This window comes from Chrysoperla carnea, chromosome 3 (genome assembly GCF_905475395.1).
Source record: "Chrysoperla carnea chromosome 3, inChrCarn1.1, whole genome shotgun sequence".
In the NCBI taxonomy this organism is placed as follows: Eukaryota; Metazoa; Arthropoda; class Insecta; order Neuroptera; family Chrysopidae; genus Chrysoperla; species Chrysoperla carnea.
Window position 1 is genome coordinate 83,997,915 of NC_058339.1, and position 13,321 is coordinate 84,011,235.

Sequence of the window (13,321 nt, forward strand, 5' to 3'; positions counted from 1 at the left end):
TTTTCGAATTTTTCTAAGGGGTACCCCTTGAAAAAATTGCAAAAAATCGATACAAATTTATCGTCTCCAATTTCGATAAAACTCTGTATATAAGGTAATTTTGACCCAAAAAATACAAAAATCGGTTTCATTTAACGATTGGGCGAATAATTCTCGAGATAATACCGGAAATCGATCCAAAATATCGTTTTTTTCGAAAATTATTCGGCCAATCGCCAAATAAACTAAATTTTTGAATTTCTTGGGTCAAAATTACCTTATAAACTGAGTTTCATCAAATTCCGAAACAAATAATTTTTTACGATTTTTTCGAATTTTTCTAAGGGGTACCCCTTGAAAAAATTGCAAAAAATCGATACAAATTTATCGTCTCCAATTTCGATAAAACTCTGTATATAAGGTAATTTTGAAACAAAAAATACAAAAATCGGTTTCATTTAACGATTGGGCGAATAATTCTCGAGATAATACCGGAAATCGATCCAAAATATCGTTTTTTCGAAAGCTATTCGCCAATCGCCAAATAAACTCAATTTTTGAATTTCTTGGGTCAAAATTACCTTATAAACTGAGTTTCATCAAATTCCGAAACAAATAATTTTTTACGATTTTTTCGAATTTTTCTAAGGGGTACCCCTTGAAAAAATTGCAAAAAATCGATACAAATTAATCGTCTCCAATTTCGATAAAACTCTGTATGTAAGGTAATTTTGACCCAAAAAATACAAAAATCGGTTTCATTTAACGATTGGGCGAATAATTCTCGAGATAATACCGGAAATCGATCCAAAATATCGTTTTTTTCGAAAATTATTCGGCCAATCGCCAAATAAACTCAATTTTTGAATTTCTTGGGTCAAAATTACCTTATAAACTGAGTTTCATCAAATTCCGAATAAAATAACTTTTTTACGATTTTTTCGAATTTTTCTAAGGGGTACCCCTTGAAAAAATTGCAAAAAATCGATACAAATTAATCGTCTCCAATTTCGATAAGACTCTGTATATAAGGTAATTTTGACCCAAAAAATACAAAAATCGGTTTCATTTAACGTTTGGGCTAATAATTCTCGAGATAATACCGGAAATCGATCCGAAATATCGTTTTTTTCGAAAGTTATTCGGCCAATCGCCAAATAAACTCAATTTTTGAATTTCTTGGGTCAAAATTACCTTATAAACTGAGTTTCATCAAATTCCGAAACAAATAATTTTTTACGATTTTTTCGAATTTTTCTAAGGAGTCATAAGGTCATTTGGGTCTTTGCTGCGTAGGACCTATCTTGTAAACCGCTAGAGATAGAACAAAAATTTAAATGTAAAAAATGTTCCTTTAAAATATTAAACAACAAACCCGTGAGAGCACAAAATTGTATAGTATGTATGTTATGGTATATCAGTTACAGTATCAGACAGAGTAATCAACACTGTCCATACATGGTATTTCGACAATTAACTCAGTCAATTTTTTGTTTTCTCTTGTTTAAATAGGGTGTTTAGTTTGGTTCACAACCCGTCAATTGAATTTTTGCAGCTATTGATCTATTTTATCGGTCAGTTATGATAAAAAAAAAATTACCACAATTTTTAAGCGATACTCTGGCGTGACTTTATTCATTATGAAATGACGAACCAAACTAAAATACAAACCGACTGTCTGTTGTCAAATCGGTTATCAAACAATAGCTCGCCTACACTTTAGAGTATTGCCAACTTAAAGATGTATGCTAAACCCACGAAAAATGGTACTTTTTGTAAAATGGTACCGAATGTAAAAATAAATTTGCAAAAACAAAAAAATTGCGAAAAGTACATGTCTTGCTCAAATTATAACAAATATTAATTTCAAAATAGTATCAAAACCGGATTTCTTAATCTATACCTTTTTAATTCTTATTAAGCGTAAATATTAAAAATTTACCTTATTGGCTTCTAAAACATGTGGCTCTCTAACAACGAATCTATACCATAACAGCCATAAAGTATTGTTCATGGCGAACGACGCAAATAGATTCATATGTATCGTAATTCGAGCACATCGTAGCGTCCTGGAACAAAAAAATTTTATTTTAGTATATGCTATAAAGAATAAATAATGAATTTGGTTTTTGTTATTTATGGCAATAATTCATACTCAGGAGTCAGACCTAACAAATTGTCATTGTGTTTTTTTTAAACATTTTTTTTTTTTTTTAATTCAAGCAGTTCTGTAAAACTTTGTAAGTCAGGCTCTTGGTGTATCAGAGAATATAAAGTTTCTGTTTTCCACATATGTTACATACCTGTCTTTAACGTTTCTGTGGAAAACTGTGTGTGTGGATGCACCGATTCTTATTTAGTTACCCCCGTACCAAAAAAAGAGTTTGACGGCTATGTGTGTCTGTGTGTCTGTCTGTGTTTGTTTGTTTAGCTGTGTTTCAAGTGCGAGTTTAGGGTTTCACATACGGAAAAATTAAATAATAATCGTTGATCCTCAAAATTGATTCAGTTTAGTGAAGGCTCTAGGGAAAAATGTTATCGAATGGAGAGTGTTCTTAGATACGTTTCAAGTTCGAGTTTAGAATCATTACGTATCTGAAGAATTTATCTTTTTAAATTTTGTAAATTTCGCTTGTTTAATATGAAAGGTAATTTTAATTTAAGGTCATCTCCGATAACAAGTAGGAAAGGGTTGATGATCTTTTAACGGATGAGCATATTTTATCTAAAAACATAGCTATAAGAACATTTTTAATCAAATTAAATACCTTTAAAAAAACAATTCAAAATTGGTTCATCCGTTTAGCATCTGCGATGCAACAAGCGAATCAATCAGACTTAATTTTGTGTTGGAGGTTTCTTTAAATATTTCATTAACTTGTTAGATATGAATGAATAATTCAACTTAGTACATAGTTTTTATCATTAAATCCCATAATAAGTTCATAAACGTCACAGGATAAAACCATAATGTGGATGCATTTAAAATACCTTATTATATGATTTTAAATCCGTCATTAATATTCTCTGTTAAATATACAGGGTGTATTAAGAGCTTATTCATCACTCTATTTTATTTAAAAAAAGTTCGTTTGGCGAAAACAATAGCGGGCGCTGAAAACTTGGCGAGACTTATTGTCATTGGTGGAAGTAAAGTAAGTACTATGGGGGCGGAGAAGTAAAGTAAAGTTTGGATTAAGTGGGGACAAGTGGGTTAAAGGCAAGCATGCGGTGGAGTTGGCATTTTCGATATTGGGGGTGGCAAACAGAGGAAATGGCGTGCATTACATTACATATACCTAGACAGAAAGCCTACTGCCTACCACTGCCTACTCTGCATAATTCATATGCAGAGTATATATTCATGTTATATCTTTTACTATGTTATAACGGTGTAAACAATGAATTAAAAATATAAAAAAATACATTAATTTTCCTTATTGGTATTACATCGTGAAATTTTTCAATGGAAACTTTTACTTGTCGTTACCAGGATATTTTTAATATTCTATGAAATTAATTTCCCGTAATTATAATAAATAAACTAATAATATACTCTCAGAGAAAAAATTTATAAATTACGGTGTAAAACACTCACGCGAAGTCCATATGACTCTTCAATTGCTTGGATATTATCGATAAAATATTATTAATAAAAGTAATAAATTTCATCAGAAACTTTTCGTTCAATCGCAAAATCCATCAAAATTTCGTATCTGTGGTGTAATTCAGGTTGTTAGAAGCATAAAAAACATAAAAATTTACCTCATTTTATAATTAGACCACTAATTTTCGAGATTTACGTACAGGCGATATCACGTAACCCACTCGTCCGATTTTTCGTATTTTTGTTTAACTTCATATCTTTTGTTTTGATATTTTTCCAATTTTTCAAAGGTTACGCCCCCCCCTCCCCTAAGTAAATTTCCAAAACTATTTTACGCCAATCAAATTCTACATTAAGATAGCAAAACGTAATGTAAAGCTGCTATTTTGGTATATTATATGGACCCCTTCGAGCAGTGTGAAATTACGTTTTGCAAGGAAAGAAAGTTGTGCTACTTACGTAATCCATGAAAAACTACAAAAATTTTAGAACTTTTTTCAGTTTTTGAAGTTTAATTCAAAAGCTATAAGTTTTCGACATCAATTGCTACTACCATTTTAAAGTATATTAAATTTGAAACAATTGAATCCAACCCACCATGGGTCTAATAGTTTTTCAGATATGATATGATTCTTTTTGAAAACCATTAGACATAGAACAAAAATTTAAATGTAAAAAATGTTCCTCATAAAAATAATTTGTTTGAACTTTTGTTTGAAACATTCTTTCATAAACATTATTGTTTTCTCGTGAGCATATTAGGACAAAACTTTTGTGTCCAAATTATTGAAAAAAAAAATTCTAGAAAACTTACTTGTCCTACTTCCTAGGACAAATGACGGCTTATAAATTGAAGAATAGTAAGTAAATATTTGTATTTGCCTGTGCCAACAAAATATTTACTTTATACCAAGTTAAGAATATATTTTCGTGTAACCCGCCATTTTTTGTTAGTTTTATGAATATATGCCGCCATATTAAATAAATGAATATGCAATTTCGAAAAGGGCACATGTCGGATATGTTGTCAAATACGTTTTTTTATACCTATACTATATTATATTTTTAAGTAACATAAATGCTTGTCTACACCCATTATAATCGAAAACAGCACATCTCTGGTATTAATTCTACTATAAACGTTATGGTCTGTACAGAAACAATTTCGAAAAGGTCACACTAGTTTGAAAAATAATAAGTTTTTTTTCAATTCCTGAACATTTTAAATTTTCAGAGATGTGCCCTTTTCAAGTTCATGTAAATACCTTGTATATCAATATGCATAATTTTCGAGTTTATAAACTCTCGGGGCAGAAAATCGTGGAGGTAGAGGTAAAAATAATAATACCTAGTTTGATGCATATTAAAATATAAATTCAAAGCGTCAGAAAATTTTGATTTCAAAAATATATGAATATTTTATACACATGCAGTAAGTACGGTTGAAGCAAGTAACTACAAATTGCATAGTATTCACAAGTCATCGTATACAGTAAACCGTTCAACAAACTCCTGTCTCTCTCATCATCCTTCCAATCTAATGATTACCGTCATATCGTATTTAGGATTTTATTTTACCATTCGATGTCCTCTACCTTTATTACGAAAAAACCAAAAAAAACATTCATTACGAAAAATAATATGCGAATTGTGGTTTAAATTATTTGTACCTTCTTTTCATCTTTGATGATGAATTTTGTTAAACTTCATGAATAGACGAAAAATAAGATTACAATTTTTCGATATATGCCTTGGTTTTCGAAATATCGAAAGCGAAATAATTTAACAAAATTTTCAATTTTCGATATTTGGAAAATGAGTACAGATGTCGAAAATTTTATTTTTACTTTTCGTCTTATATTGAAAAGTTGTAAAATAATTCACCATCAAAATTGAAAATATATGTTTTTTATAATTTGCGACCCTACTATCGTGCTCATACATCCTTAATTAGTCGTATACAACGGTTTTTTTTTAAATTTATTATGGTTTTAACTTTAATTTAAATAATTTTTTTTTAAATTTCTATCGACTAGCTTTGGAGAAATCTATGAAAGCATATCATCCATCTGCCGTTTTGGCATAAGACCAAAGTTAAATATGCATACTTTTGAAGCCATTTGTTTATTTAAATAATCGGGCAACCCCCCTTAAATTTAGTCCAATTTCATATAAAAAAAACTCAAAAAGTCTTTTATCGAAAATTGTATTAATTACGATATTTTGTGTACCAAGTTGCTGTACACATCAAGAGAGGTAAAGGCTATAAAGCGGTGTTATTTTACTTTTTACTTCTAAATTTCCTAAATATGTGTTATTCTCAGTACAAGTCCAAAGGCATCATTTTCCAGAAAAAAAATTTTGAATCAAAATAACATCTGTGTTTCAACCATATTTCAACGGGTTTTTATGACATGAATATGATACGATATATTTCATATTATGATAGATAAATATATGGGTATAACCTATATAATATGAATGAAATATATAAACTCCTGATGTACAAATATGACAGCTAGGTACTTCGGAAGTAACATGGAGAGTGTTTTTGTGGTTGATTTGATGATATAACACCATTCCAATTCAATAAGTAGGGATTATATTAGTATTTGTTATCTGCAGTATATTTTATATCATGTTTTAATATTTTATGATTGAAACGGAGCTATCAAATTCTTTTGTTTGCGTTGATTAATTTTATTTCAATATAACAAGAGCGTATCTTTATGATTTTGTTTCCTGGTTTATTGGCCTACATCTATGTGTTGAACAAGAAGCAATAAAGTCTAATCTCGAAAATTGGAAACTACAAGAAATCGAAACAAATGTCGTTCCCACACACATGTCACATCGATCTTTTATAGTCACTCAAAAATGATATTGATTATTTGTATATACATCTAACATGATTCATTATTATGATTCTAAAAACAAGTGTTTAATCCTGCGTTAACAGATTTATAATATAATTATTTGATTTATAATGAATGTTCCATACAATCCCAGCAATCGAATAAATTTCAGTATTTGGAACACTCTTGGTTTTTATTGAGTCCCGATTATCGAAACTAAAATTTTCAATATTGATAATTTTAATTCCAAGTATGATTTAAAATAATAACTGATGATTGAAATTTGATGATGCGAATGCCACTTTGAATTTCAAAAAGAACTGCCTTAAAACCTGTAAAGAAAAAAATCATAGCCCCCTTTTTTGGTTTTTGCATTCGGGTAAATATTGATATGAAACAGCATTTCTAAAAACGTAAAACGTAATGGTAAAAATATAAATATTACCTGTACCTTTAAAAAAAAAAGAATATAAGTCAAAAGATTGTGATTAATTTCGACACGTAAATTCAATCACGTATTCACTACATTCCTAGAATTTTATTCCACTTTTCAATAGTTTTTTCGTTTTTTTTTTTTATGATATCAATCTTTTTTAATATTTTCATCAAACTGTAATACATAAGAAATATATAATTTTATTATGTTAATTTATAATGATTATACAAAAAAGTTTTTAACTTTCTAGATAGAAAGAGATGGTTTTTACTTCGAGCTTGAAAAAAAAATTTAGGTACTAACATTGTTGCCAAAGCAAGTAAACGCTAGTCACCTCTTTTATAAAGCAAAGCTTTCAAGATAGGCAATTCGAAATTTATATGCAGCTACTCTTTACTTGGTGGCTCAATTAATTTTGAGTTCTGTTCCAGAATGCCAGTTGGTTGTAGGTTCGACTCTCCCTCAGGTATACAGAATGTTCGGGAAGTCTTTAACCACCTTTTGACGATATTTTTTTTTGAAGCAGATACAAAAAAAATTTTCTAGGCCAACTTTTATTGAGTTTCGTCCTTCAATATTCGTTTTCGTTAAGGGTATATATAATAGTATATTTTATTTGACATTAAATCAATCTATAATAATTTTTACATTGTGTGTTGTTTTCTATTTTATTCTAATAAAATTATTGACTGTAAAGAGAAGGCATCGTGGTTCCAAGTTATATTTTATTTTTCCTAGTTAGAAGAAACTCTTCAATTAAACTGCTTAGCTCATTAAGAGTGTTAAGATTTTTATTGCTAAAAAGTTCGTACACTTCATACTTCGTGACACAAGTAGGTATATTGTTGTTTCATTTTCATATATGACGTAACGTCGCAATCGATGAAGAAATGTTCAGCATCTTCAGGTCCATCGCATAAAACACCCTTATTACCGCTGATAGCTGATGGTTTGGAATCTCTCTAACCCATGTTCCCAATCATAAACACGATAGAGGTCTTCTTCTCTCTTTACTAGGATGATGCAGATAATATGCCCCAGTATCATAGTGATGTAAATTTCTATAAAAAGTAAGCGTTTTCAACTCCATAATTACACATATTCATATCATATCCATATAAATCATATCCATAATTTTACACATATTAAGTTCAATTAATCTATTTTTTACTTCATTATGGATAATTGTCTTTGTTTCTGGTTTATACAAATCGGTTTATAAAAACATGATGTTCAGTTCTTTTATACGATAAAGAACTATTTTGGTCCATGAGTTATTATCCAGTTTTTCATGTTGGAAAAAAGGGAAAGTTACGGGTGTGTAGAGGACTACTTTAAATTAGAAAAATTGAAATATTTTTTTCAAAAATAATATGAATGGATTCGAAAGAAATTGAATGTATAATGATTCTAAAATTAGTATTTAGGAATGACCAAAATTTAGGGATTTTGGTGAGATTTAGTAAAACGCTCTTTAACATTTCAAAAATGTAATGATAGGATTCGATCTGTCCATTAAAAGCCATTTTCATCAAAGTTTGTAATTTTATATAAATTTTTCTCATATTTTGTGAAGTCGCGATCGGTGAATGTGTATTCATTTGGTGTATGTCAACACTTTTCATAAATTTTTATTGAAGTAAAAAAAAGTATGTTTTGTGTGATATATTTTATGATTTTTAATAACGATAACGAGTTGTTACCTTCTACATACCTAACTATATTATAGCTTACTATTACACGTCAGTATTTATTAAAAGTTTTCCTATTAAATTATTTTTCTTTATGTCATAATATTGTCAAGAATATTGATCGTTTGAAAATATGATAGTGACTCAATTGCCGCCGCGAAAAATATAAATATAACGATAGTAGAATCATACTTAGTGATGCAAGTATCATTTTTATTCAAATCAAAAATTTGGGGAGCCTTGTAAAAAATTGAAAAATTAAATATGTTTGTTAATCTTAATGTCCGGAAACTTGAATATTTCAGTTGAAGTGACATATTCATAACTTAAGTAAACATAATTAGCTGTGTACAGATCGTAGCAGTTGAAGCAACTCGAAACATCGCATATATTAAACTTAGTTGCCTTTAAGACATTTTTATAAAAAGTTTTTATTAAAAACTAATAATATCTTGTAAAACAAAAATTCACTTTTAAGTTCTAGAATCCATTAAATATATTTTTACGAATAGGAATGAAAAAAGAAAATTAAAATCACATATTTTACTAAAATAACAGAAACTAATAATAAAAAAAATCGGTACTTTCGAATTTATCTTCAACACGAAGAGAAATAATACATCTCGTGAAATCACAAAAATATAGAAAGTAATCCACCTACTTTCTGACATCGAAAAAGAAAAATTGTAAAAATAATATGTATATGTGTACAAAAATATACTGGGCCATTCAAAATTAGAACATTTGATATTCGCTAATATTTCGTCAGGATCTCAAATACGAAAAATTTTTTATGATGGTGATTTTTAAGTATATAAATAAAAGATATAGGAACTGTAAATTAAAGAGTCTTGTTCATAAATTAGTTTCTGCTGAAAGCATTTTGGGTAAAGCTGAGTAAATCCAGAAGATTTTCAATAAAAATTCCAACAGCAGTTTGGTAGAATTTCTGTGGTATCGATGGTTTTATTTCCAACCAGAATAATGAAAAATGTTTCCAATTTGTTGACCAATATAAGTTTATTTATATAAAATTTTAATGAAAAAATCATTTTCAAAAAGCGAAAACATATCGTCTTCTGAAGAATGACGTAGTATTTATTTTGTAAGAAACTAGCTATTTTATGAGGAATTTCTTACTTAGATATTTATCCCCGCCTCTTATTGACCAGGAACTTGTTGATTTTAAATACCCGAGTTAAGATTATATTCGATATCACTATCAGATGTTCTCTTTCATATGCACGCAACTACCACTTTCAACATCGTTTTTGGGTATGGTACATATCCGGTAAAATATTATCGGTAATTTGTTATTCCTTCTTTGATGAATAACACTGTATACTACTTTATTCGTAGGTACAACTGTTCTGCTTTGAATCAGATTTACGTTTTGCTGTCATGTTCTACGAAAAAGGAGAAGAACATATACGTCAGATAATATTTTATTTTAAAGTTTGTTAAATCTCTACGAAAAACAGCACCTAGTAGATTATAAAATATTCGTCATTGGCCAATCAAAAAAAGGCTGAGTTCTATTAAAATTAAATCAAAGCATAACAATTTTTTATTAAAAATAATGAAGTTAATTGGATTATACTTTGTTTTAAGTAAATATTTTGGATTATATAAAGTTAATTGCGAAATATATTTTACAAAATTAAATTTATTAATATCTTTCTTAGCCATTGATATTCATAATCATTTTAGATCGAACACAACTTTGTTATTTTCCAGATTAATGAACTTATCTGACGTCAAAATACAACATTTGTTTAATATCAAAAAATTTTTTTTTCAATTTGTTAGTTAAAAAAATTATATATAGGTAGATAATAATATATTTTTAAAGACTAACATATTGCAATTTTTTCTAATATCCTGAAATAAATTGAAATTTAAACACAAAGAAAGATGCGAGGAGAAAAATGATACATTTATTAAAATATTTATAAATTTTTTTTAATATCATTTTAATATCATTGTTTATTTTAGCATTATTTCATTTATATTCGATAAAGTAAATTATTCGTAGAATTTGATGTTGAAAACACATAAGTGCAAAATATCTTAAAAGAGGAATTTTCAGATTTTGGGATACAAATTCGAGAAATTGGGACCCCACAATATTAGTTAGAAAAATGGCTTTCTATGAAACTTTTTCAAACCGACGCCAAAATATTCTTCGCTCCGATCAAGGGTCCTCCCGGACACCAAATTCTTTAACGAGTAGTTTTCGAGTTTTCGAGTTCTACAGCCCGTAGTTCGAAAACTACTCGTTAAAAATTTTTGTGGCGCAAGATCTTTTTGATCCGAACAATTCGAATAACATTTTGGTGGTGGTTTGAAAAATTTTCACAGAAAACCATTTGCATATAGTCATATATATACCTACTATAAATATCATATGTGTAACTATGATCACCCCTAGCTCGAAAACTACTCGTTGAAAAGTATGAGAGTTTTTGATCAAACCGATCTGAAGACCATTATAGGGCTAGAAGTTTCACAGAAAGCTATTTTCCTATCTAATATTGCGGGGCCATTCAATATTTTTAAGTGTTACAAACTTGACACTAAACTTAATATACCATGTATTTTCATATATACATGGTATAAAAATAAACACATGTGTTTATTATTATTTCAACTATGTACATACAGTTGAAATCTATAAATATGTCTGTGTTGACATGATTGTTATAACATAATTAAAATGAAAATTGTATTGTGCTTTTGTGATTTTATTTAACTATCGTAAACTGGAAAATAACAAATGAAAAATAAACGTAGAAAAAAATCATTACAAGTCTGTTTGAAATGCAAGTACATCTTTATTAAGAGCTTTTAATTAATAGTGGTCAGTGTATATAGGAAACATGTACCTACTTCAATGTGGAAGAATGTCTAGTTAAAATCCACAAATTAAATTCATTAGCGTGAAAAAAATATACACAAGCTAAAAATAAAATTTATTTCATTATGGAAAATCATAATTAATTTTTTTAAATGAGAAAATTTTAAATGAAATTTTAATGAGAAAAATTTATTCAAAATGGAAGTTTTCCCAATATAAACGGTAGAAAACTTTGAGATAGAAGGAAAGCTTTTTTTTAACCGACTTCAAACAAAAAAGAAGGAGGTTTTCAATTCGATGGTTTTTTTTTAAAAATATTTGTTACCTTAGAACTTTCGACCGGGTGAACCGATTTTGGTGATTCTTTTTCTATGTGAAAGCTGGTGCTTCCCGTGGGATCCTATTTCAATTTGGCCCAATTCTGATAATGACATTCATGACAAAACCATATTGTTCTTAAATTTGAATTAAGTATGTGCAAGACAAATGTACGAATAACTTAATATCACGCCAACCGATTTCGATGATATTTTTTTTAGTGGTAAATTAGTGTACTTTAGATTTACTAAAATTAAAAAAATAAATAAAACTTTTCGTAAAACCATCATCAAAAATAAAATATTCCAGAACTAATTAATATGCACTAAAAAGTAAAAAAATAATTGCGTAATCTTCTGAATAACAAACAAGAATCAAAATATAAGAAATAACCGAAATATAGGCGTTTTAAAATGTACTCTTAAAAGTTGGCAGATCTCGTTTCTTGAATACTGAACCATATTTTACCATCGACATCGTATTCAACTTGGCTATAAATATTTAATAAAAATTTATATTAAACTAACATTATAAAGGTTTAAAAAAATTTTATTTATAATTCATTCTCTTTGTAAATAAATATTCATAAAAAAAATATATACGTTGATCTTAATTGAATTGGAAACTAGGATTAAATAACTAGCAAAAAAAGTTTCAATCAAAATTAATATTTTAATGCACGAACAAAACATTAGAATCTAATATAATTATTTTAGAGAAGTCCTTCCTGGTGTACGTTATCTTAAGAACACATCTGTCAAAGTATTTATCTCACCCAGGACACTTTTCATTTCGATCGAATTTTTGTATAAAATATAATATTTTGAACTTAATGTACTATTAATGTAAAAAATGAAACCTTAGTGTGTAAATTAAAAAGCTTGTTATCATCAGTAGACTTTAAAATTATTTTTTCACATATTATAAAGAAAGACAGTGAGTCATGGGGACTGTCAACGGAAGTAGAAACTTAAAAAATATAAACAAATTATATGGTATCACCATCTATGAACAGTAATCAGATGCTACCGAAGATAAGAATCATTTAGATAATAGTTAATTGTACAGCTTTAATAACTACTATTACATAGAAGCTATATTCATAGCATGTTGCTGACGATGATGATGATACAGACACAGCCTTGTTGACTTGAATCCATAAGATATGACCCTACCAAAAATGTTCTAACGCATCTTTAACACTTCAATAAAAATCAATTGTCAAAAATATTTGTCCACTTTTCACGTCAAAGCGGCACTTAAAATATTTGAAAAACTCAAAAGAACAACTGAAAAATCACTTGAAGTTAGCAACAACAGAAACGAAGCTCATCGGGTTATCTAGTTTCAAATGAAGATAAATTTTTTTTGCTATCTTGATCGGACATTTTCCCAAATAAATGTGCCCTGTGTTTTTTGCTTACTCTGACTCGTTAGAATCATCTAGTTTTTAAACAAATAATTTTTTATTTAATGGCTATTTCACCACCACACAACAGGAAAAAAACAAAAACAATTACAATATTTATTTATGAAATAACATTTGTATAATATAGTACGAGAAACACAACTTTGAAG

The 13,321-nt window shown here is 28.3% G+C and overlaps 1 protein-coding gene across 1 annotated transcript in view; it reads right to left on the minus strand.

Annotated features, from left to right (window-relative positions):
- Window positions 1–13,321, minus strand: part of LOC123296305 (calcitonin gene-related peptide type 1 receptor-like) — a 295,317-nt gene that overhangs the window by 70,051 nt on the left and 211,945 nt on the right. Inside the window, exon 5 of the mRNA XM_044877766.1 lies at window positions 1,922–2,048. Within this exon, the coding sequence (XP_044733701.1) occupies window positions 1,922–2,048 (127 nt within the window). The remainder of the gene's footprint in view (window positions 1–1,921; window positions 2,049–13,321) is intronic.